Here is a 27,246-nt window from a genome sequence, read left to right as displayed (position 1 = left end):
AGACCTTTGAAATCAAACCTAAGGTGTTACATATTTGGATTTAACAGAAGTTTATTATGTGTGTTATGTTAATCTTTAATTTTATAAAGATAAAAAAATGGAAGAATTAAATTTCAGAATAAGTGGTCATTAAATTATATTAAAATAGTTTTTTTTTATTATTTAAAATTTGAAAATTATAAAACAATCGTTAAATTTTATCAAATTATTATAAAATGGCCATTAAAGTTTTCAAATTTTTATAAATTAGTCTTTAAACTTATTAAAATTTATCATTATCTTATAGTAACATGCAATGATCATTCTATAATATTTTGGTAAGTTTAATGATCATGTTGTATCCTCAAAAACTTCACGACTAAAAAATCATTTTAGATTAGTGTAGTGACCATTTTGTACTTCAGCCTAAATATTTGAAAAGATGAAAAGATACAATCATTGAAACAGGCTTGGGTGTCAAAATGTAAGATCCGGCAGTCCTAAAGGAAACTCTTACCATAAAACTAATTCTGCAGTCCAATATTCTCTTGGACAGTGAGTGAGATAATTAATATTGATTCATGGGAACTATTAACGAGAATGAGTGCTACATTCCGAGTTTTGAGGGCAGAGAAGTCGTCAGATTGATCCAAATAAAACGTTAAATTGGTGTTTTTTTCTGCTTTTGTTGAGTCTTCACAGTTGACATCCAAACAAAACACAGTTTCTCAGTTTGAAATTTTGAACCGCATTAAATCGCTTACCTCTTTAATTTAAACATTTTCCCGAAAGAGACATAGGAACCACAAGGTTCTTAACCTTGTGGTCGTGGGATCGAGTCTCACGGAGAGCATTTCATAATTCGGAGGTCTCTTACGGAAGCTGCTCTCAACCTGGTGTTGGGGGTAGCCTACTATCTTACCTCCCCTTACCCCATATATATATATGAGAAAAAGGGACAGTCATTAGAAATAGGAACCACCCTCAAGTCAAGTCCGTACGCAGCTAAGCTAGGTACACAAAATTGCTCTTTTCATTTGACTTAGCTGACTTTTACTCTGTTATTTTTTAATTTATATCTAATATATTGAAGTTTAAAAAACCAAATTAGTATTCCAAACACGTCTCCACGTGGCAAGCATGTAGACAGTTTCAGACTTTGAGTTCGCACCAGCTACCTGGTAAGTCTCTTAGTTTACATTAACCCTCTGTATGAACTCTGAAGACAAAAGTCATAACTTTCCGATATCACTTTCATAACTCGTTTTTTTTCATACACCGGTAATATTTTTCTTTTCAAATGAAGAAAAAGAAATAATTTTGGACCAAAGACCACTTCAACGGGTCATTGTCTTCGTCGACAGTGGGCTAAATACAAACTCAGCTCCACTAACTCCAGCTACCGTCTCATCAAGAATCCATGGCCAGTAATCTCTATCAAATGGACCAGCAACCGGCGGCTGAAAAGGCCGTTTCTGTTATCGGATACGGTACGACTTGTCCAAGGATATCAGGCTTTCGGCTTGCCTGCCTGAACCTTCCGGGTCGAGATTGATCGAACTGGACTCTGCAGCGAGCCAGGACCTGGTTTTTCCTGGTGGGATTTTTGTAAAAAAATGTGTCCAATTCAATTAAATGTGATAAAGGCGAGCGTACCAGGTTTCATTCTGATGTTCTTTCTTTTAGGCAGGTAAGTTTTTGGCTATATGTATTTGAGAATTTTAGGGAAGTTTTACGTTTCGTTTACTAATTTTGGTTTGTGTTTGGTGTTCTATTTGACCAAAGTTTTCAAAAGAGCGGTTATCATCCTTTCTTCCTGTTTATGTCTTCTTGCTGGTTCTTGCGTATCTTTGCTCATTGTATGTTGTTTTGAACTTGTCCTGTGACCTTTTACTATAAAAGAACTTGAGAAAAGCAATTCTACTTATAACTTCAGTGCTCTCATTGGCGTCAACTGTAGGTGAATGATATTTTGTACTAAATCAGTGCCAATTCTGGGTTTTTCCAGGTTCATAGAAAAATCAGTGCCTATACCTGGAGGGTAAGAAGAGTGACCCACTAGCAATCCATCTTCAGCATCTCTCAACTCTCCCTACAACTCTCCAGCTCTCAGATGATCTAAGCTACGAGTCAATTGATGAGCCGAAACGTGGCTACTTGGAACCCGTCAAGTGGAGCATGTTCTCACATGTATGCACCGCCCCCGTACACTACAGTGGATCCCACTTTGATTCCAGGTAAAGGTCGTCGGGATGAGGAAAGTTCTGTTCTTGAGGCTTGGCTTCTCCATGGTGGCCTCTGCTAGGATCCGTAGATCGGAATGGGACGGACCCTCAGCACAGTCACGAAAATCGGGGATCTTCTCGATGCTGGTCAGCACAAGGTTCAGTTCAGGACTGAATCAAAACGAGAAGCCGAGTAAAGTGGAGCTAAATTCACCAGTTTTTCCAGGAGGTCCACCTTCACCACCCAAAGCACCCAAAATGACCAACTTCGTAGACACGAAGGAGATGGTTAGAGGACCTGAGGACACACCTGGATATTGGGTGGTTACCGGAGCCAAACTTTGTGTAGAAGGTGGAAGAATCTCAATCAGAGGAAAGTATACATTGGTAAAAATAATGTCGGAAGAAAGTATGATGTTGATGCGAGAAAAGTTCGCATTATTTGTATGGCTCTGTAAGTAAAATGTAATCATGTACTGGTACAGCGTTTATTTGAAATTACCTTGAATAGATATCAATTGGCATAAGCCCATTCTTCTGACTTCTGCTTGAAAAAATTCCTTGTTCTTCTGAGCAAACCTTAATGCACTTTCCTGGAGACAATTTTGGAGAAGAAGATGAATTCAGTGTTTTCAGGGAAGGAGCATCCACTAAATGTTTATTATTGGACTTCATCTTGAAGCGACCGATTATAATTAACCAATAAAAGATGAATTTAATTGTTGGGGAAATCGGGTTATTTCCCACACGAACGTAGTTTTAAAATTGACTTAAAATGTCAAGATCAAAACCACCAAAGGTTGTACAGCGGATAAATCTGTCAAACTATTGGATATTGAAACACAATGGAAAAATCGAATAAAAAACAATAAAGGAGAGAACACACCAAATTTACGAGGTTCGACGAGAATATCATCTACTCCTCGGGTACCACACCGGATGATAACTTCACTATATCGCCAATATTACAATAAATGGAATTCTTTAGAATTGCCAAAGTGGGAGAATGAAGAATACAAGATGAAGAGAGAACTTGTTTTTTTTGGATGATTTCTAATGAAATACTTAGGCCTATTTATAGTTGAGTTTTAATGACTAAACTTATAAATAACCTAATATTTTAGGAATCAAACATGAAAAATAAGTTGGCCACCTACCAAAGAATTTTCCAATATGTACAAGTTTGCCACCAAATATGAAATTCACATATTCAAAGTTTGGTCACCAACCAAGATGAAATTTCCAATAAGTTGGCCACTGATGCAGGGGGATCTGAGACAGATGATGCTGAGCTGTCAGATTGCACGTTGATGGCGCTGAGATACCATGAGTTGGCAGATCAGCGCAAAGGCGGGAATTGATTGTGACATGTTCCTTATTGGGGTCGTTTTGAGTATGTTTCAGTCTTTTGGCCATAACTTTGGCTACAGGTGTCAGAATCGCGCATAAGACCCCAATCCGGAAAGCTCTTTTCGACGCGCACGCTCTCCACATTGAGCTACGCTCCATGTGGCCTTTTTTTCAACCTCAAATTCTGCCGTTTTCCCTCCGAATCACTAGATTTAGTTATTTTTTACTATTTATGGTAATATTTCGATTGTTAATTAGGAAGTCAATTTAAATCCGATTTAGACCGGATTTTTGGGAGATTGCTTATTTTATTTCGAATTTCAATTTAGAGTGATTTTCGGGATTTTGCTATTTTTGGCAAAATTCGAATAAATACGATTTTTGCTATTTTTGGCAAAATTCGAATAAAGACGATTTTTTTTAGCTATAACAGTCCGGCTTGTGGACTGCTTTTGACAGTTATTGATTTTATAATATTTTATTAAACCCTAGAGACTTTTTTTCTCTGGTTTTTGGGCGAATTTTCTCTTGTGAATCGTCTGTCGGAGCTAGCCTACAGGATAATCACTATTCTGTCTGGCGTCAGTTGGTGTCAGAGCTTCAACATCTTCTTGGGAAATTTCACCAGTTTCAATGGCTGGAGGTCGTGGTCGTGGTCGTCGTGAGCAGGTTCCGAATGAGGAAGCCCAACGCCGTGATCGCAGCGTTCAGGATGTGATGATTGCGGATTTGCAGAGGCAAGTCGCAGAATTAACCCAGCGCCTAGCGGCGCAGGATTTAGAGGATCGTGAGGCCTCTGATCACGATACAAATTCCACTTTCGAAAACCCATATCACAATCGCGCAGGATTCCGGGGCGCAGGATTCCGGGAGCACCGTGGTCGGGAGGAGCGTCATGGAGACCTCGGTTTTCGGGTCGATCTCCCTGAGTTTTCTGGTACATTACAGGCCGAGGGATTCGTGGATTGGATTAATGAAGTGGAGCGTATTTTTGAATATAAGGAAGTCCCCGATCGTGTGAAAGTGAAACTGATCGCCATCAAACTCAAGGGCAGAGCATCTGCGTGGTGGGAACAGTTACGACGTTCACGAGAAAGACAGGGCAAAGCCAAGATCACTGATTGGGAGAAGATGAAAAAGAAGATGAAGGGCCACTTCCTTCCCTTCGGCTACACGCAAACCTTATTTCAGCGACTTCATGCGTTGAGGCAGGGCGCGCGATCAGTCGATGATTACACGGAGGAGTTTTACCAATTGGTCGCCCGGAACGATTTATCTGAGACGGAGGAGCAGATGGTGGCGCGATATTTGGGGGGTTTACGCCAGCCCTTGCAAGATGTCCTCAGCCTTCATTCATTGTGGAGTGTTTCGGAAGCATACCAGCGTGCACTTGCTGTTGAAAAACAGCAAAACAGGAGACCAGTGATCAGGAGCGATCACAACAGTCGACCAGTTCGCCCTCAAGAGTCCCGTCCTGCTCAGCAGCCACCGCAGGGTAATTCTAACCCTACTATTAGATGTTTTCGTTGTGGTGAACAAGGGCATAGGGCGACTGATTGCAGGAAGCCTGCTAGTCAAAAGGGCAAAAATTTGTTGATTGAGGAAAACGTGGAAGACGAGAATGAGGAGATTGGCGAACCCGTGTATGACGATGATGAGACTGATGATGTGCTGTATGGAGATGGTCATGAGACTCTGGTCGTTCGCAAGAGTCTACTTACCCCCAAGGGCGATTCAGGGGACGATTGGTTGAGAACCAATATTTTCCACACGACTTGCACAGTTGCAGATAAAGTCTGCAAAATGATCATTGACAGCGGCAGTTGTGAGAATGTAGTGTCCGAGGAGGTTGTCCAGAAATTGCAGTTGAAGACGGACCGTCATCCTAAGCCATACAAGTTGTCATGGCTAAATAAAGACAGTGAGGTAACAGTTGATAGGCGATGCCTGGTGTCTTTTTCAATTGGTAGAAAATATTTTGATAATGCCTGGTGTGATGTTGTGTCTATGGATGCGTGTCATATATTGTTGGGTCGACCTTGGCAGTATGATCGCAGTGTCATTCATGATGGACGGAAGAATACATATTCCCTTAGCATCAAGGGAAAAAAGATTGTGTTGGCACCCCGGCGGGAAGGACTTACTCCTACCCCAGTAACCCATAATACTAATCTGCTTTCTATGTCCAGGTTTTTAGATGAGATTGAGCATGGCGACGTGGTCTATGCCTTGCTACCTTGCGAGAACAATGCAGTAGACGTGAATACAGATTTACCAGTAGAGGTGCAGCGGTTGCTAGCAGAATTCTCTAACTTGATGCCAGAGGATCTTCCTCCTGGACTACCACCTATGAGGGATATTCAGCATCAAATTGACCTTGTTCCTGGGTCAAGTTTGCCAAATCGACCAGCATATCGCCTCAGTCCCAAGGAGGCCGAAGAGTTGCAGCGACAGGTGGAAGAGTTGTTGGAGAGGGGCTATATCCGAGAGAGTATGAGCCCATGTGCAGTCCCTGCTCTGTTAGTGCCAAAGAAAGATGGTTCTTGGCGTATGTGTGTTGACAGCCGAGCGATCAACAGAATTACAGTGAAGTACCGGTTTCCAATTCCCCGTCTAGATGATATGTTGGATCAGCTATCTGGTTCTAAGATCTTCTCAAAAATTGACCTTAAGAGCGGCTACCACCAAATCAGAATAAGGCCTGGAGATGAGTGGAAGACGGCGTTTAAAACGCCACAAGGGTTGTATGAGTGGATGGTCATGCCTTTTGGGTTATCCAATGCGCCCAGTACATTCATGAGATTTATGCATCAGGTCTTGCGGCCTTTTATGGGGAAATTTGTTGTAGTTTACTTCGATGATATCCTCGTTTATAGTCCGACATGGACTTCACACTTCGATCACCTCCGTGCTGTTTTTGAGATGCTGAAAACGGAGTGCTTGTTTGTCAATCAAAAGAAGTGTTCTTTCTTCACTACTTCTGTGACTTTTCTTGGTTTTGTTGTGTCTACTGATGGTGTTCATGCAGATCAGTCAAAAATAGATGCAGTCTTGGAGTGGCCCAGACCAAGAACATTACATGACATCCGAAGTTTCCATGGCTTGGCGTCTTTTTACCGTCGATTCATTAGAAATTTCAGTACTCTGATCGCCCCTATCACAGAGTGCCTCAAGGGGCGTGATTTCCAGTGGTCTGAGGAGGCAGAGGCCAGTTTTCAACTGGTCAAGCAGAAGATGACCGAGGCTCCAGTTTTGGCACTTCCAGATTTTGACAAAGTGTTCGAGGTAAATTGTGATGCATCTGGCGTTGGCATTGGTGGTGTTCTGAGTCAGGCAGGTCGTCCGGTTGCTTTTTTCAGTGAGAAGCTATCGGGATCAAAGAAAAATTATTCCACTTATGATCTGGAGTTCTATGCCATAGTTCAGTCCCTGAAGCATTGGCGTCACTACCTAGTACAGAAGGAGTTTATTCTGTTTACCGATCATGAGGCCTTGAAGTACATCAATGGCCAACACAAGCTGAGTAGACGTCATGCCAAGTGGGTAGCATACTTGCAAGAATTCACTTTTACGCTGAGGCACCAAGCAGGGAGTTTGAACCGCGTCGCAGATGCCCTGAGCCGTCGTACCTTACTTCTCACCACCATGAGTACTAAAGTTGCAGGATTTGAGACGTTCACAGATATGTATGCAGCTGATCCTTCCTTTGGAAGGATATTTCAGGAGGTAACTGAGGGTCACCGTCATGATTTTGTTTTGCATAATGGGTATCTGTTTCGTGGATTACAATTGTGCATTCCAGATTGTTCATTGAGGCAGCAAATTATAAGTGAACTCCATAATGAGGGACACTTTGGCCGAGATAAGACATTGGCCCTTATCTCTTCTGAATTTTATTGGCCCAAGTTGACTAGTGATGTGGCCCATTATGTGGACCGTTGTTATGTGTGCCAGCGATCTAAGGGAGTTCTCACCAATGCGGGATTGTACACTCCCTTACCTGTTCCTGAAGCTCCTTGGTTCGATGTCAGCATGGATTTTGTACTAGGCTTACCCCGCACCCAAAGGGCCTCTGATTCTATCTTTGTTGTGGTTGACAGGTTTTCCAAGATGGCTCATTTTGTAGCTTGCAGAAAGACTATGGATGCTGACCGGATTGCCCATCTCTATTTCAAGGAGATTGTGCGTTTACATGGTGTTCCTCGATCCATCACTTCAGATCGTGATACTAAGTTCATCAGTCATTTCTGGAAGAGCCTGTGGGGGAAACTGGGAACGCAGTTGAATTTCAGTAGCGCCTACCACCCCCAGACGGATGGCCAGACTGAGGTGGTGAACCGAAGTTTGGGAAACCTTTTAAGGTGTTTGGCAGGAACGAAGCCGAAGCAGTGGGATTTGGCATTGCCTCAGGCAGAATTTGCCTACAACAGATCAAAAAACAGAACCACAGGTTTAAGCCCATTTGAGATTGTCTATGGTCAGAACCCATCCGGGGTGTTGGACTTAGCCCCTATTCCACGTATAGGACGTTTCAGTCCTAAAGCAGATGAGATGGCAAAGTATCTTCGGGGTATCCATGAGCAGGTGAAACAGACCATTCATGAGAGCAATACCAAGTACAAGACTCGGGTCGACAATCATCGTCGTCAGGTACTTTTTGATGTTGGTGATTTTGTTTGGGCTGTATTAACTCGTGATCGTTTTCCTGTTGGTGAGTATAATAAGCTTAAGGATCGGAAGATTGGACCTTGTGAGGTCGTGCAGAAGATCAATGATAATGCTTACAGGTTGCGACTTCCCAGTCACTTGAAGACTTCTGATGTCTTTAATGTGAAGCACCTGAGTCATTGTTTTGTGGATCCTGATGACACTACTCTGAACTCGAGGACGAGTTCTTTCCAACCCGGGGCGACTGATGCAGGGGGATCTGAGACAGATGATGCTGAGCTGTCAGATTGCACGTTGATGGCGCTGAGATACCATGAGTTGGCAGATCAGCGCAAAGGCGGGAATTGATTGTGACATGTTCCTTATTGGGGTCGTTTTGAGTATGTTTCAGTCTTTTGGCCATAACTTTGGCTACAGGTGTCAGAATCGCGCATAAGACCCCAATCCGGAAAGCTCTTTTCGACGCGCACGCTCTCCACATTGAGCTACGCTCCATGTGGCCTTTTTTTCAACCTCAAATTCTGCCGTTTTCCCTCCGAATCACTAGATTTAGTTATTTTTTACTATTTATGGTAATATTTCGATTGTTAATTAGGAAGTCAATTTAAATCCGATTTAGACCGGATTTTTGGGAGATTGCTTATTTTATTTCGAATTTCAATTTAGAGTGATTTTCGGGATTTTGCTATTTTTGGCAAAATTCGAATAAATACGATTTTTGCTATTTTTGGCAAAATTCGAATAAAGACGATTTTTTTTAGCTATAACAGTCCGGCTTGTGGACTGCTTTTGACAGTTATTGATTTTATAATATTTTATTAAACCCTAGAGACTTTTTTTCTCTGGTTTTTGGGCGAATTTTCTCTTGTGAATCGTCTGTCGGAGCTAGCCTACAGGATAATCACTATTCTGTCTGGCGTCAGCCACCAACCAAGATGAAATTTCCAACTTGCCAACTTAATTTCAAGCCAAATCTAACAAATCTCCACCTTGGCTTGAAATTACCAAGCCTACTCAACTTCTTCAACTTCCCAAATTTGTAGTGCCTCTAATTGCGCCACACACCCGAAGGTGTTCATACTTTCAGGATGTTAATCAAGTTCAAACAATGATTGAACTTTATTACTGTTACCACCTTGGTCATCATATCTGCAGGATTTTCTAATGTCGTAATTTTCTGAAGTAGAATATTTCCTTCTTCAAAGATCTCCCGCACAAAGTGACACCTCACGTCGATATGCTTAGTCCTTGAATGGTAGACTTGATTTTTTGCTAAGTGAATAGCGCTCTGACTGTCACAATAGAGACTAATGTGACTTTAAACAACTCCCAAGTCTTCCATCAACCCGTTAAGCCAAATTGCTTCCTTTACAGCCTCTGAAACTGCCATGTATTATGCCTCTGTAGTAGACAAGGCCATCGTAGATTGCAATGTAGACTTCCAACTTATTGGGGCTTTAGCAAGAGTAAACAAATACCCAGTAGTTGATCGACGCTTATCCAAATCACCAGCATAATCGGAATCAGTATATCCAACCACACACTGACCAAGTGCTTCATCCTGTTCAAAAACTAAACCAACATCCACGGTTTGTTGGAGATATCGTAGAATCCATTTCACAGCTTGCCGATGTCCTTCTCCAGGATCATGCATGTATTTGCTCACAACTCCAACTGGTTGTGAAATGTCAGGAAGCGTACACACCATTGCATACATCAAGCTCCCAACTACATTAACATATGAAACTTTTGCCATATACTCTCGTTCTTTGTTAGTTTTAGGAGATAATTGAGAACTAAGTTTCAAATGAGAAGCCAGTGGGATACTTACATGTTTGGTATTTTTATTCATGCCAAAACATTGTAATACCTTTCTCAAATATTGCTTCTGTGTTAAACAAAGCTTCCCTCTCTGTCTATCTCTGCTTATCTTCATACCAAGAATCTTCTTGGCCTCACCTAGATCTTTCATCTCAAACTCTTGATTCAACTAAGCCTTTAATTTGTCTATCTCCTTTTGACTCTTCGAAGCGATCAACATATCGTCAACATACAAGAGAAGATAAATGAAAGATCCATCTTTGAGCTTTTGCAAATACACACAATGATCATATTTGCTTCTAGTGTACTTTTTCCTCCTCATAAAGCTATCAAATCACTTGTACCACTACCTCGGAGATTACTTCAATCCATATAGTGATTTGTTCAGCTTACAAACCTATTTCTCACAACCACCATCTTTGTATCCTTCTGGCTGAGTCATATAGATCTCCTCTTCTAAATCACCGTGCAAGAAAGCCGTCTTTACATCAAGTTGAGCTAGCTCCAAATTCAACTGTGCTACAAAGGCCAACAATATTCTAATGGAGGAATGCTTCACAACAGAGGAAAATACTTCATTGTAGTCGATTCCCTCCTTTTGAGCGTAACCTTTAGCTACCAACCGTGCCTTGTAGCGAACATCTTTCTTGCTATGAGATCCATCTTTTTTTGCAAATACCCACTTGCATCCAATTGCTCTTTTACCTTTCAGTAATTGAGCCAGTTTCCAAGTGTTATTCTTTTGGAGAGATTGTATTTCTTCATCCATGGCACTTTTCCACTTATCATTTTCCAAGCTTTGTATTGCTTCTTGGTAAGTGATAGGGATATCATCATTAACAACTGGAAGAGCATAGGCCACCATATCAACAAATCGAGCATGTCTACGAATTTCTCTTCTTGGCCTTGTAACTGCAAGTGGTTCTGGTATCTCTAATGGTTCTTGGGTTTGGACCTCTTCATCTTCTGATTCTTCTATTGGAGTTGAAGAATCAGCTGCATCAACTTCTGGGATCATCGTCTGCTGAAACTCTACCTGTTTTTGAGTATGCTCCACCTGCTGCAGAGTACTACTTGTCTGGACAGCTTCATTTGTTACCTTCTTTATTAGGGTAGATTCATCAAAGGTAAAATATTTTCTACAAATTATCTTCTTGGTGTCTAAACACCAAAGGCGAAATCCCTTCACTCCATGAGTGATTCCTATAAAGAAAACCTTCTTTGCTCTCGGATCAAGCTTGGATTCCTTCACATGATAATAAGCAGTGGATCTAAATACATGTAAGAAATCATAATCAGTAGCAGGTTTTCCAGACCATACCTCCAATGGTGTTTTTCCTCCTATCACTGATGACGGTAGACGATTGATGAGATGGCCAGCATATGTCACAGCCTCAGCCCAAAATGCCTTGCCTAACCCAACATTAGACAACATTCATCGAACTTTCTCCAATAATGTTCGATTCATATGCTTTGCCACCCCATTCTGTTGTGGTGTATTTCTAACAGTGAAGTGTCGAACAATACCATACTCATGGCAAACGTCAAAGAATGGGTCACTTTTATATTCCCCTCCATTGTCCGTCCTAAGACGTTTGATCTTTCTACCAGTCTGGTTCTCAATCATATTTTTCCATTTCAGGAAAATTCAAAGCACTTCATCTTTAGAATTCATCGGATACACCCAAACTCTTCTGGAAAAGTCATCTACAAAAGTTACAAAATAATGGTTTCCTCCCAAAGACGATATCTTTGAAGGACCCCATACATATGAGTGAATATAATCCACAATACCTTTTGTATTATGTATAGTGGTGCCAAACTTCACTCTCTTCTGCTTTCCCATAACACAATGCTCGCAAAAGTTCAATTTGCAAGTCTTTGCACCTTTCAACAATCATTTCTTTGCCAGAATTTACAAAGATTTTTCTCCAGCATGTCCCAACCGCATATGCCACAACTGGGTTGCGTCCAAATCATCACCTCCGAAAGCTGCTGCAACTGCTCCAATAATTGTACTACTTTGATAATAATACAAATTATTTTTCCTGATGCCCTTCATTATCACAAGTGCGTCATATGTGACTTTTAAAACTCCATCTCTCATAGTGACTACTGAGCCTTTGGATTCCAAGGCTCCCAATGAGATGAGTTTTTTCTTCAAACTGGGCACGTATCGGACATCCGTCAGAACTCTGGTTGATCCATCTTGATTTTTCAATCGAATTGAACCTATCCCAATAGTTTTACAGGCATTGTCATTGCCCATATAAACAACTCCTACATTTAGTTCTACTAAATCATAGAACCATTCCCAATTAGGGGACATATGATAGGTGCAACCTGAATCTAATATCCATTCATCTTAATGGAATGTTGTTGAAGAAGCAACCAATGATATGTCAGAGTCATTTGCATTATGATCTGCAACACATGCATCTGGAGCAGCTTTTCCTTTCTTTTTTTAGCTTCGGACAATCTTTCTTCTAATGGTCTTTCTCATGACAAAAGGCACATTCATCTTTTCCCAGTCTGGACTTCGACTTTGATCTCCCCCTCCACTTTGGCTTTTGACTTTTCGAACGACCTTTTGTCATCATGGCCTCCGCTGCTTCGTACTTTCTTTCTCCTTCATACATTCGGGCTTTTCTTCATCAATGGTGATGTCTAGACCTTATTGGAATAAAGCGTCTAACACCTCGCCATGCCACATGCCAAAATGACTGGATCCATCGAATAACTCCATCGAGAAATTTGCATTTGACAGCAATTAATCCGTATTTTGGCATTTTAATTCCATCGAACAATATTCAATAGCATGAATTGTATCTTTTCAGCAACGGAACCACCAAGATAACCTCAACTGAAGCTCTAATGCCAATTGTTGGGGAAATCGGGTTATTTCCCACACGAACATAGTTTCAAAATTGACCTAAAATGTCAAGATCAAAACCACCAAAGGTTGCACAGTGGATAAATCTGTCAAACTATTGGATATTGAAACACAATGGAAAAATCGAATAAAAAACAATAAAGGAGAGAACACACCAAATTTACGAGGTTCGACGAGAATATCGTCTACTCCTCGGGCACCACACCGGATGATAACTTCACTATATCGCCAATATTACAACAAATGGAATTCTTTAGAATTCCCAAAGTGGGAGAATGAAGAATATAAGAGGAAGAGAGAACTTGTTTTTTTTTTTGGGATGATTTCTAATGAAATACTTATGTCTATTTATAGTTGAGTTTTAAGGACTAAATTTATAAATATCCTAATATTTTAGGGATCAAACATGAAAAATAAGTTAGCCACCTACCAAAGAATTTTTCAATGTGTACAAGTTAGCCACCAAATATGAAATTCCCATATTCAAAATTTGGTTACCAACCAAGATGAAATTTCCAATAAGTTGGCCACCAACCAAGATGAAATTTTCAACTTGCCAACTTAATTTCAAGCCAAATCTAACATTAATAACAAAAAAAGTGGTTATAAATATATAATTAAAAATGATATTAATTAATTAAAAAAATGTTTAATTACGGTTGGGAATTTCATAGTTTGATTGAATAAAATCGTCGTTCAAATCTTTAATCGTGATTGAATGGCACGTGGACCGTGTAAGGATAAAAGAAACTTCAGAATTTATTTTTTCTATTTTATCCTGTTTGATAAGGGAAAATATATGTAGGGATGGGATGGTACCTAACCTGACGGGTTTCGACCCGATACGATCCGATCAGATCGGGGTTTTTTGTTAAATAGTCATGTTCGGTCGGGTCGGGTTTGGATTTATGGTGAAAAATATCTAACTCGACCTGAAAAAAAATATAATTTTACCTTATATATTTAGGTATAATTACAATAAAACCCCTCTATATATATATTTTTTCCAATTAAGTCACTATTTTTATTGAATAAAAATAATATTTTTTATTATTTCGGATCGGATCTCAGGTGGATGAGTCATTATTCTCGGGTAGGGGCGAGTGGACCAAAAATCAGACCCATGCCCATCTCTAAATATATGAGTCAAAATATTTTATTTTCCCAGTCAAATTTTTTCATTTTGATGTTCTCGATTAAATGTTTTACCAATTTATTTTAACGCTTAGGGTGTGTTTGGTTGGGGAATGTGAGATTCCCATGGGGATGAAATCCACATTCCCCATTTTGGTTGGCCGGAATTGTCATTCCCGATAATCTTACATTACCAATAGTGGATTTTTTGGGGTATATTACCGGGAATGTCATTACTTCCCTTTCCTTAGGTATTGTTGGATTATCAGCATTTTGGACTAAAATGCCCTTAAAAAATTTCTTTCAAAGATATCCTTATTTTGTTATTGAATAATAAAAATTCTACGAATGTTAAATTACAAATTTATCCTTAAACTAGTTTAGATTTACAAAAAAAAAAGTCTATAATTAAAATTTTATATGAAGTTCAAGGGTTAAAATAAAATTTTACCATTTCATTAAACCTTTTTATATTTTCAATTTTGTAAAATAATTATATAAATTTTATGAATTTAAAATTTTAAAGAAAATATATAAATATTTTTCAACTTGTTAAAAAACAAAATATATAATAAGGATAATTTGGTCAAATATACATTCCAATAATCTTTTATTCCTTTAATCAAATATGGTAATCTTACATTCTTGCTAAACCAACCAAACACAAAATACAACATTCTCAGTAATCCTATTCCCTGGTAATCTTTTATTCCCACTGATAATCTTACATTTCGTGAACCAAACGCACCCTTAATGAACAAAAATTGTCTACTCCTTTTTTGTGCCCTTTATATGCCCCACCAATTATATGATGTCACGTGTATGAATAAACTTTATTCAAATTAACGTCGATTTCCTTTACTCCAACTTTTACTTCTTTTTTTACCGTTGGCCAGTCATCTTCTTCATCCTCTAGCCGCAAGAGCGGTGGTTGCATCTAACTCCGCAGCTTCAAGTTTTCAATTCATCATGCAGCTTCAAAAGTTTTTAAATCCTGTTTAGATTCGTACAACTGTTAGTCATGATGATTGACAGGTGTAATTAAACATAGATGAACATATAATGATATAAGAATAGAGCATCTCTTACCTTAACAGGGTTGCTTGTTTTTATGCTTTTCTTTCTAGTTGTGACTGTCAATGTTACCATCATATCCTTCCTCATTGCTCTGACTGCTACAGGAGGTTTCTTGGCTATTTTATTTGCCTTTGTAATGGTTATTTACATTAGGGCATTGTCAGTTGTCAACAATTTCAACAATATAGTTGCTTTTGTAGCCACATGTATTATCTTTCTCAATAATTTTTACTTTGTTGTGTAATATAATTAGATAATATTATTTTTCAAATTATGTAGTATTAATCAGTCAAGCCATCACATTATAATTTTATATTTAAAATTTTGTCAAATATAATTTTATAAAAACCAATTAATTTAAAAATAAGGTAATAAAATAAGATAATTTAAAATATGTTTCGTTTTTCTGAGTTATTTTCAGAAAAATTTATCAAACAACATAAACTGATTTATATAATATTTATTCAAACACCGAAAAATAATTTCTGAAATTTGTTTTCCAAAAATGGTAATTTGTTTTTTAGAATTGATTTTCCAGACAGACCCTTAGTTGTCGTTCAAATCCTTAATTGTCACGGGATTGGCTTTTTTTAGGCCTATCACTTTTCTTAGTGAAGCTAGGAATGAGTCCCCATTTCATGCAGTGAAGCTAGAAAGATGTTTTGGTTGGGTTAACTTCACAGCCCATGGTCGTCTTTCTTATTCATGTTCACGATCCTGGTCTCTTGTCATGGTCTGCCCATGACCGTTTACTGGCCATAGAGCGTTTTGGTATTTTCCTCGATTTTATTCCCTGTAATTTCTCACCCCCAGACCACCGTCATAGACTGTCACACAACCCACCCACACCGAATGGATGCCCCCTATCCCCTACCAGCTTGGTCAAAACTTTCGCTCGTAAGCTTCCCAACCTTAAAGGTTGGGAGAGGGTAGATACCAGAATTTTCTTTGTCTCGATTTGTGTTTTACCCTAGGAATGAGCTCACTCGTCTTTATAAACCGTTTCTCCACCCCTTTATCCATCATTGTCATCGACTTCTACCCGAAAAAAACTCCCACGTCTCACTACATCGTAGACTTCCTCAGTTAGTCAAAAAGAGGAAAGGTAAATTCGAGGATTTGTTCCAGGGGTATGTTAACAAACTGCTCTTTTCTTTGCAGGATCAGAATCGAGTCTCGTTTCTCTCTACGTGAGGTTGCCTCGGTGAAATTACTAGTAAAAGGATGGCTTTGAAGAATGGGTCTGAGATTGATGACTACATTTTAGACGAGTATACAATATTGAGAAGTTTTCAGTCACAAGGAAAAAGAAATATGGGTTACTAGAGGAAGGGAAGACCGTGGATTCCACCATGGCGGCGAAGATCACGACGGAGCAAATTTCATTCCACTAGAATCTCCATAACCCTAGAATGGAGGGTCTCTATCAAAAATCAGAACTGTCAACACGAAAATCAAGATGGATCTGCTAAAGGGATAAGGAATGCAGATTGACCAAATGGTTTTGCATGAATTTGGATCAAGAGGAACCAGTACATGTGTCGCAACCGTCTTTCGATTGGGCCCGAAATTGGGCTTCGACTTGAAAAAATGTGGATTGGAGTCGCCACCGACCACTTTAAAACGAATTTAGGTGGGTCGGACACCATTTTACCTGATCTGCGTTGTACCAAAAACATGTCGGGTTCGGGAGTCGATTATGGTCAAGGAAGGATTAGCACCCTTGAACCGCCCTTTCGGTACCAATTAATTTATCGGTTGTCTTTAATTGCGAAAATTAGAATTTAAATTAAAATTAAAATTATTCGATCCGAATTACTTACCATTTGATCGGCTGAAATCACGACTGAAACAAAATATGTTAGATAAAAAGAGAAAACAAAATGCTAATAAATAAAAAATGAATAAAATATATAAAAAAATAATAATAATAATGAAAGAAAGAAATAATAATAAAAATAATAATAAAAGGTTAAGTTTAAAAAATATTTAAAAGTAAAATAAAAAAATAAAGATAAAACTTAGGATCAAATTGGAACAAATTGAGCTTAATGAATTAGAAAATGAACTGCAAAAGAACAAATAAAAAGTTAGGGGACCAATTCACAGAATATAAAAAAAAATATAAATAGGGACCAAATTGATTAAATCAGAAATATGGAGGCAAATTTACAGGTAGTGACCAAATTGAACTGCGACTCAAAATGATAGGGACTGCGGAGAGGATTTAAAAATCCTTTATTTGCACACTGGTCCCTCGTATATAAATGCCCAAACACACCTTTTCTCATCTCATTTTCAACATTTCCTTAGAGATTCATCTCTCTCAAACGAGAGAAGGCTCTGAACCCCTCTCCCTTGGCGATTCCGACCACCTGCCGACGCTGTCCACGACCGCCGACGGCCGCCACGAGCGGCGGCCGAAAAAACCAAAGCCCCTCAAAATACTCCTCTCCACCCCGTAAACCTAAATCTGTGACTCAAAAACACAAAATATGCCCCTACCGGCGTAGATCTAGGCGTAAAGATTCGATTTTTACCCTTAAAACCCTTCGTATCCCGACGTTTTTCGTTCCTCACGGTGGTGCTTTTCTTCGCGCCAAGGGTTTCGATCCTTTCTTTGATATATTTTGCTTTGTATCTTGGATGTATTTGGTAGTTGTGGTTTGATGGGTTTTTGATGTCTTCTGGTTTCTGGTTTTTGTGACTCTGATGTATTGTTGGCTTCAGTTGATTTTCGTGGTTGGTTGCTTTGACCTTGTTGATGGTCTCACTCTCGTTGTTTGTTTGTGGTTGTTTAATTCTCGACGATGCTCTCTGTGGGTTCTGTTTGGTTCCCGATCACCCCCTTTGTACTGTGTTGGTCGTGGGTTTTTATAACCCCCATCGGCCGTTGGGAGTCTCGACGATCTCGGGATCATGGTTGGTTGGCCGGGGATTTCGGGATGGGTCAGTCCCGATCCCCTCGGTCGAAAATCTCGGTGACCGGTGTGTGGTGGCGTTCAGGCTTCTGGTAACCTTGATTTGATCTTAACCGTTGGATTTGGTCAGATCCAATCGGTCCAAGATTGGCCGCGGCTGATAGCTCTTTGTGGGTTAAACAAACCCTGATTCCCTTGCTATGTTGGCCGTTGATCTCTTTGTTGATCCAACGGTCCCCTGTTGTGTGGCGCTGTGACATATACTGGAACCCTAATTTGACCTCTGGGCTGGATCAGGCCCGTCTGACTGGATTTGGACCCGTTTCTGGACCCGTTTTTGGACCTGGAGAAAAAAAATATATGAAATTAAATTAATAAAATAAAATAAAATAAATAATATGATATAAACTATATAATATATATATTTCAAAAATACGTTTTAGAAAACTATATATTACATAGTTTTCAAAACGTTTTAAAAATATTATATAAGTTTTCAAAAATGTTTTTAAAACTATATATTATATAATTTCACAAAAATGTTTTTAAAACTATATACTATATATTTTCAAAATGTTTTAAAAACTATATAATATATAAACGTTTTCAAAATGTTTTCAAAACTATATATTATATATATTTTAAAAATATTTTCAAAAACTATATAATATATAAATTTTCGAAAATCATTTTCTGAAAATTATATATTATATTTTGTCAAAAACATTTTTACAAACTATAATAAAAAAACACAATAACTCCGGGCGAAAATGAGTGTCTACAACATGGATGCACAAAATAATTGGGGCCCACACAGCGGCTATATTGGGATAATATTTGGATAAGAGTCATTTTGCTTCTCCCTTGCCTCTAGACAGAGTCCATAGTGGCTTCAATCATACTACACAGGGCCCGAGTTTTGGCGGCATTTATTTATCGATTGGGTTCGCCTTGTATTATTTTAAAGGGTTAACTAATTTAAATATCACTAACCTTTAAGCGTGGGTTCATTTTTGTCACTGATGTTTTAATTTCGTTAATTTTAATATTGATATTTATGTTTAGCTACAATTATTTCACGTCGCAGTTAATTTATTAACAGAGCGATAACATGACATCTCTGTTCCGTGACGGTAATGATATGACTCCCTCATCAAAACGACGTTGTTTTAGCATAACCGTTTTGATGCTCAAAATGTCGTATTGTTGATGAAGAAAAATGTTTTTCATGAGATTAGATCCGTAGATCTTTAAAATCCAAAGTTAAATACCAAACCACTAAATTAACTTAAAAACTTGTTATAATTTTAACAAAACTATTATAAATGTTAAATAACAGTTTGAGTTTTTAGTTTTTATGAATACAAAAAATTAAACCCATTATTCAGTGACTTATAAGCTATTGTTTTATGGACCTTTGGAGTTTATGATTTCAATGGTTTAGTACCGTGGATCTAATTCTAAGCATCTGTTTGAGTAAGAAAGAAGGTAAACAAACAGAACCATGCAACCATTAAAGTAATTAACCAACAGAACCAAAAACCAGAAATGGAATCAAAAGCCAAAAAACAACATTCACCAAGGAATTTGAAGAGAAATAAACACAAAGGAATGAACTTCAAAAGAAGCATGCAGCCATAGAAGCCAAGGCAACTAGTGCAGCAGCAGCAGGAACACCCAGAGCCACTCCCGCACTTTCCATCGGTGATGATGCGATCGCACCCTGGTCTTCCCTCAAAGCAGTGGCTCCACTGGCCAATACAGCAACAACCATAATACAGGCAATGGCCATTTTGCTTCCCTCCATTTTTCTCGGCTAACTCAAACTAAATAAAAGCACTGTTGAAAATTACAAAAGTGAGAGAAGCTATTGAAGATGTTGTGTGCTTCGGATCGCAGAGATTTAAAGTGTTTTTATAGGGGAAAAGAAAAGCTTATGCTACTGACCAAGTATTTGCCAGCTTTATTTTGTTGGTCTTAAAACGAACAAAATCATTTGAAGGCATATTTATGTGTTGTCAGCTCAAAAAATTCAAACTGTTATTTAACATTTATAATAGTTTTATTAAGGTTGTAATAGATTCTTGAGTTAACTTGGTGGTTGGGTATTTAGTTTTGGATTCTAAAGGTCTACGGTTTGAATCCCATGAAAATCATTTTTTTCATCAACAAAACGACGTCGTTTTGAGTTTTTTGAGCATCAAAATGGTCGTGCCAAAACGACATCGTTTTGATTAGGGAGACATATCATCGCCGTCACAGAATAGAGATGTCATGTCATCGCTCCGTTAATGAATTAACGACGGAGTGACATAATTGCAGCTAAACATATACGTCAGTGTTAAAATTGGCAAAACTGAAATGTAAAGTGACATAAACGAGCCCACACTTAAAGGTGAGTGATATTTGAAGTAGTTAACCCTATTTTAAAATATTATGGGAAGTATGGGCGAGGTTATAACACGCGCCAAAAGAGACAAACAAGTTTAATTACTATGATATGGGACAAAATATTGATAACTCTAACAAAAGAGTTATATTTTATATCATTTTTACTTAGTTTAAGTTTGCATTCTATCATTTTTAGAATCATATTTATATTATTTTAGCATATTTTACACCATTTGCATAGTGGGAGTGAATTGTTGGTACTTAGGCTAATTATAATGTTTTTGTTGCAAAACAAATGATGTTGTGACTTTGTTAATGTTATAGTCTATGTTGAACGTTGATGCTGGACTGGATTGCCAAAACTATTCTGCAGCAACTGCTGAGTCACAAGGTAGTTAGAGAAATTTGAGGAAGTGATAAAGCTGCGGGATTAAAGGCTGAAATTTGAATTTAAAAAGAATTTTTCAGAAAAATGAGATTTTCCTATAGGTGAAAGTTTGACTTTGATAGGCTATAAATATATTATTTTCTATATTATGGGAAGTTTTGGTAGAAAGGTAATAAAAGCGATTAAATAAATAAAAACAATTGAAGTAAAAATAAGATAATAAAGACTGTAAATAAATACTGTAAAAATAGCCTCGAGCTTCGCTTTGACTCAATTTCCTTAGATCATCGAATAAGATTTTCTCTTCGGGATTCACGTCGGTTACTTTGTCTACAAGGGCTATCCTTGTGACTCTATCTTGTATACCGGATACCCAAGGCAATCTTTGATTCCGGCTTCGGTAATTGATTCTAACAACATCTATTGTCGTAGATCAAATACCATTTAAGTTCGTGGCGACCGACTCGGATTGTTGTTTCTATAACCGTCAATTCCGATCTCAATTCCCTCTTGGCGAAGCTATCTCGCCAAGTGTGTTCCCAGGAGGTCGAATTGCTTTCTATAAGCCGAATCTTCCTCCCACACGTTTTAATCGCAACAACCTCTTGACCAAAGTCAATCTTTGATTTTGAAAACTGTTTTGATTTGTGAAAAATAAGCGCAGAGATTGAGAGAGATATTCCGAAGATATTAAGGGATCGTTTCAATTCTCCCGTTGGAATTGAATCATTGCGACAACTCTCGGCTTATGAAAACAAAACTTGAAAAGTAAAAAGAAAAGATTTAATAAAAACTAGAGAGAAAAGAAGAATGTATTTTGAATGATGATTTTAGGCTTACCCCAAGTGGGTATTTATAGCCTCTCAAAGCCTAAAGGATAAGCAAAGAAAATAATAAAATAATACAAAAGATAATTGTTTTTAAATTTAAATTCAAACTTAAACTAGTCTCCTAATGCAACTCTACTCATCAATCTTCCAGAAGGCGTGCGGAAGAAGTCTTCTAGAAACCGCCGCTGACTGGACCTTCTAGAAACTGTCACGTCATACCGCGTCGTGCCCAGAGTCGTGCCCATGTCTCCAGCCGTGACCAAATAATAAAAAAATGCAGAATTCGCCCGTTTTGTCACAAATTCTGGAAAACAATGACCTGTACGAAAACAAGCACAACACGACCAAATCAACAGCAATAAATCCACAAAATCGAAGAAATAACGAGCAAATATTAACTATTCTGAACACTCATCAGTGGAGGTTGGTTTAATGGATGTTTAGACTTTATTTTGATGATATATTTGAGTTTATTTTGGTTCTTTATTTGCTTTGCTTATGAATGCTTCACCATCTAGGCTTGTAAGAGGCATGGAAATGTCCATTTCTTAGATGAAGTTTAGGTATTCGGGAGAAACCTAAGCTAGATATACTTGTAAGTATTCGAGAGAACCGCAAGATAAGATCCTCATAAGCAATGGGTTATAGTATTTCCAAGGGGCTTTGAATCGGCCTAGGGATATTACAACCTAATCCCTTAGATCTCGGGAGAGACTAGGATAAGATTTCAATGACTAAAAAGGGTGTTTTTATCAATAAGGTAGGCTGGCCAACATCGTTGAGTGAGAGCAGATGCCTTGGCATCCTATTCTGTTAGGTTCCTTTGAGAACATTTTAGGAAAGCCCTATCGAGCAAGTAAAGACCAGATAACTTAGATATTCATGATAAATAAGTTTAGCATCCTTAGATCAATCCCTATCATTCATTCCATTGGAAGCTTGTCACGTGAGGATTATCTTCTTTTCATTTTATTTACTGTTATTTACCATCTTTCATTGCCTCGACATTACAACACTAAACATCTTATCTTGCCATTATATTTCCATCTGCTACACCATCAGACTATTCATCTACATCCACCTTCATACACATTTTCATTTACCGTGACATTTGTATATATAAAGATTAACTATACATAGATAGATTAGTGCTTAGCTTTGGTTAGACTTTCGTAATTTCACCCAATCCCTGTGGAGACGATACTCACTCATCACTGTATTACTTGAGCGATTGTGTATACTTGCACATTATTTGCGTATATTTTATAGTACTCACAACACGCAACAATATTTCTAACTCAGCTCTTGAGGAAATGAGATTGATTACAGGTTTTAAAATAGGAAGACTACCAATTAGGTATCTTGGCATCCCTCTTGTTACAATAAAAATTACTGATAAAGATTGCTCTGGCCTTATTGACGCTATCAAATCTCGTTTGCATCACTGGTCTGGTAAGGTCCTGAGTTATGTTGGAAGATTGGATCTTGTTAGAGTTGTTTTATTTAACATAACTAACTATTGGTGCAGACAGCTTTTCCTCTCTTTTTCTGTCATTAAAAAGATTGATCAGTTATGTTCTAGATTCTTTTGGAAAGGCGCAGATAAACCGGCTGTTGGTGCAAGAGTGAGTTGGAAGCAAATTTGTCGACCAAAAACAGAGGGTGGTCTTGGACTCAAGGACTTAAAAACCTGGAACAAATCTTGCATGATGAGCCTATTAAGAATATCCTTGCTGGTGAAGGATCCCTTTGGGTGGCTTGGTTAAAGAGCTATATGTTTAGTACCACCACGATTTCTGGTCTGTCCCTGTTAAATCCAATATGAGTTGGAGTTTTAAGCAAATTATGATGCTAAAGGCTGAAGCTTCCTCTTTTCTGCCTTTGGTCTCCAAGAACATTAATGACCTTTGGAATGACATCCGAGTGAAAAATCCTAAAATCCATTGGCATTCACTGCTTTGGTTTCCTATTATTATTCCCAAACACAGTCTCATTGCGTGGATGGCTTTCCTCGACAGACTTCCTACAAAGGAGAGACTTCACAGAATGAGTATCGTTTAAGACTGCCAATGCATTTTTTGTGGTGTTGGTATGGAAACCAGAAACCATCTATTTTACAAGTGCCCTGTTGCCACTGCAATATGGACGAAAATCTACTCCCTTAATGGTCTTCGGCTTAGTCACTCCACTTGGACTGCTCACTTTGATTGGGCAGTGGATAATTGGAAGGGTAAATCCCTTCTTACTTCTATTATGAAAATCGCTTCTAATGCGTTGACCTACATTATATGGAAAGAAAAAAATAGGAGACTTTTCCAATCTCATGCATCTACTGTTGAGGCTATGTTTGGAGAGATCAAGGAAATTGTTGGGTTCCAACTTAGGAGCAGGTTTACACATAGATTAGACAATGTTAACACTACTCTTTGTAATCTATGGGGTATAGTCTAATTTTGTTTTGATTAGCATTTAATTTTTAAGGTGATCCTTGTATTTCTGAACTTTGTTTGTTATTTGTAGCAGTTCACTACTCCTTGGGTAATAAAATCTAATTATCCACACAAAAAAATTGTGAACTCATTTTCACTGCATCTTTTGGTTCACTTTACAGAGGTTAGGCATTTGATACACTCATTGCTAACATCTTCAAGTTACGTAGTCTAAACTCCATGATGATGCTTAAATCATTTTGCAGTTTACTTGATGAAACCAGGTGACACCTTCAAGATATGTTTAAAGGTTCTATGAGGCTGGCGGTCTTATAAGTAGAAGGATACAAGCGTCACATGCACTCTACGGAACCGAGGTTCAGGATCTATCTTGGATCATGGTGTGCAGTAGCTGGCCCGTCTTTCAAGTATATGCTTGAAATCAATGTCAAATTTAATGATAATTAAAATGAAAATAACACACCAATTTCCAATTTCTCAAACTGGACGTTATTTTGACAGTGCCGTTGGAAGGTTACAAACAATGTTAATGTCTAATTTGTGGATAGCAAGGAGAAAAGAATTTGGTAGAAGAACACTGAAATCAATCCAATCGTTTTGACTTAATCCTGTTTCTGGATATCTTAAGTAGAGCGCCTAATATGAGAGGAATGCAAATTCCATGAGACGTATCTGCACTGTGTACATCCTTGCAGTTGCAGGCACCTCTTACCGGTAGCCGCCTATTACTTTGATGGGTACTGATTGTGTTCTGTAAATACAAGGGTCTTCTCTCACTTGCTCCCAGCCCGATTAGCTTTCCCAGAGATACACTGTTATCTTGGAAAAATGATGCTGAGGACTGGCCATGCAAGAAATAGTATAGTAGGTATAGGTAAACGTTTATATATATTCATTGCATTCGATGGAGTAATTACCTCGGTGTCAAGGTTGGAAGAGGAGAATGAGGAGAAACTGCTTGAGGGAATGTGCAAAGAGTATGGTTCCACCGCCGGAGCAGCAACTTGGTATCTTTCTTGTAACCCAAGCCGCATGGTCATTATCTGTAGTCCAAGTGGCCACCCATTGGACGTCTCCTGATTCTGCCAAAACTAATCAACTCAATATTAATCATTCTCAAATATAATAACAGCAAACCATGACCTTGAATTGATTTATCATGGGGCAAGATCTAAGTTTTTGTAGCAAAAGGGAGTAAAATTGAAAGAGATTGAACAAAGGAAATGTGGCAAAAGCCATGTGAGGAATGGATGGCACAAATTAGAAGTTCAAAACACAAACTTTTTTGACATTTGTATGTCTAATTTCCTTGTCGCACACACCTGTCAGTTTCACCTTCAAACACCCAAACCACCGGTTCCATTCTGATTAAACAGAGGCTGTTGATCTCTTTTGCAAACAAGCTTACTAGTTAAGATCCAATGAAGATTTCGTTACATCAAACTAACAGTTCTAACTTGTAATTGCGTAATCACAAGGTCCGGAGTTGGATGTTGTAAGAACATCGAAAACATGGATTAAATTGTAAGCAGCGGCGACCATGAATTTCTTTCGAAACCACACCGTTCCGGCTCTCTACTTTCATGAATACATACCTAAACCTTATATTTTCCTTTTGGGAGACTGTCGGTGGAATCACAGATGAGATCAGTAATGCTAACCAGAGAAAGGTACAGAGATAAAGTCGTGGTTTGAATCCTACTTGGACACCTCAATCGCGGTTCTCTCTAAAATCCCATGAATCAGGACGAGAAAATATTCATGAAAAAACGATTTATATCCAATCGTGGAAGATATAAGCAAGAAAATAAGGAGGCGAAAAAAGGAATTCAACTAAAACCCATAATCCGATTCTTTATTGCCAGGCGATCAAAACAATCAGAACATAAATCCATGAAAGAATATCTGCACATGCATGATCAACAGAAAAACAACCAATAAGATGTAGAATGGCTATTACCTCAGCTGCCATGACTTGAGCTCTCCAATAGCAAGATAAAAAATGAAAATGGCAGTGAATAAATGAAGATGAGAGAATAACAAAATATAATTGCAACTCGGAACACAAAATCCCTGTGACTGTTAAAAGTACAAGAGATGGTCAATAAGAGCTCCTATCTTGGATTGGTTCATCTGAGAGACTCTTCCTTAAACAAGGAACAATTAATGAATGGGTCCAAGGGGAGGTGAGTTTCAGCATTTGCAAATCTCATGAGAGAGATGATTAATATAAACAATTCTCTACTTCATTGTCTTAATTAGCTCAGATAATCACACCTGTTTGCTTATTAATAACAACATTTTAACCATCAACTTACCGCCATATTTCAAAAAAAAAAAATCTTCTTTTATCTATGGACCCCGCGAAGGTGTATGTAATATTGCACAGGAAAATATTTTTTAAATAATTTCTTAATATGACAAATCTTATCATGAATAGTATTCTGCTGACAATTCTTCCCCAGGCATTAAAGAAACAGAACACCTCATCTCAGGGGAATTAAAGAAAGATGTGAACTCAACTCTGTTTTTCTGCTAAATGATTACCGAAACAAAACGAGTATTCAGAATGTTGTAGACAGCAAGCGAATAAGCGGACTTTTTACCCAAAAAGCAAGAATCAATAATTATCTGTAACTGATTTAATATCCATTTGATGATATTAACAGAATACGCGGACCTCTGGATTTTCGTCCAAACTAGCATCTAGCAGACAAAGTATGAATCACTATTTGCACATGAAAGAATACATGAATTATTATTTCTTAAACTACAAAAAAAAAAAAAACTTTTATTCTTAATTTTATTATTATTTCTAACAAGCTTCAAATAGATTCTATTGTTGTTTTTAGAATGTAAAATTATTTTTATTATATTATAATCATTAAATAGTTTATTATTTTATTATATTTTACTGTGCTAATTTTTTTATGTTTTGCAGTTATAAAATGAAAGACGAATTGCTACGTTTAGATAGGAATCATATCTAGAATCATTTAGCTAATACGGTACCAATTTTAAATTGTGTTATGTTAATTATTGTGAATATTTTATTTATTTATTTTTTAGTATTAGTTTATATTTTAACTTGCATATTATTTATTTAATTAGGGGAATGA

The 27,246-nt window shown here is 38.0% G+C and overlaps 1 protein-coding gene and 1 pseudogene across 2 annotated transcripts; one reads left to right on the top strand and one right to left on the bottom strand.

Moving 5' to 3' along the window:
• Positions 1-1,399: 1,399 nt before the first annotated feature.
• On the top strand, positions 1,400-18,027 carry LOC120175551 (annotated as a pseudogene).
• A 6,562-nt stretch (positions 18,028-24,589) lies between these two features.
• Positions 24,590-26,336, bottom strand: LOC120175443. Of its 2 annotated transcripts, none has more exons than XM_039182068.1 (3): positions 26,088-26,336; positions 25,045-25,218; positions 24,590-24,968 (listed from the first exon to the last, which is right to left on the bottom strand). In XM_039182068.1, exons 1-3 carry the CDS (start codon positions 26,097-26,099, stop codon positions 24,711-24,713), a joined length of 444 nt encoding a protein of 147 aa, XP_039037999.1. In that variant the 5' UTR covers positions 26,100-26,336; the 3' UTR covers positions 24,590-24,710. The 2 variants fall into 2 exon arrangements, with proteins under 2 accessions (XP_039037999.1, XP_039038000.1); XM_039182069.1 differs by having other exon boundaries at positions 25,045-25,209; positions 26,088-26,335.
• Positions 26,337-27,246: the final 910 nt, after the last annotated feature.

Source organism: Hibiscus syriacus, unplaced genomic scaffold (genome assembly GCF_006381635.1).
Source record: "Hibiscus syriacus cultivar Baekdansim isolate YM2019G1 unplaced genomic scaffold, ASM638163v2 tig00112206_pilon, whole genome shotgun sequence".
Lineage (NCBI taxonomy): Eukaryota > Viridiplantae > Streptophyta > Magnoliopsida > Malvales > Malvaceae > Hibiscus > Hibiscus syriacus.
This window is presented reverse-complemented; position numbering and strand designations above follow the sequence as displayed.

Bases quoted from the DNA above. Each gene is read 5' to 3' on its own strand.
- LOC120175443 (XM_039182068.1), bottom strand. The intron at 24,969-25,044 runs GTAATTACTCCA...TTGCATGGCCAG, and splicing joins CTTCCAACCTTGACACCGAG to TCCTCAGCATCATTTTTCCA.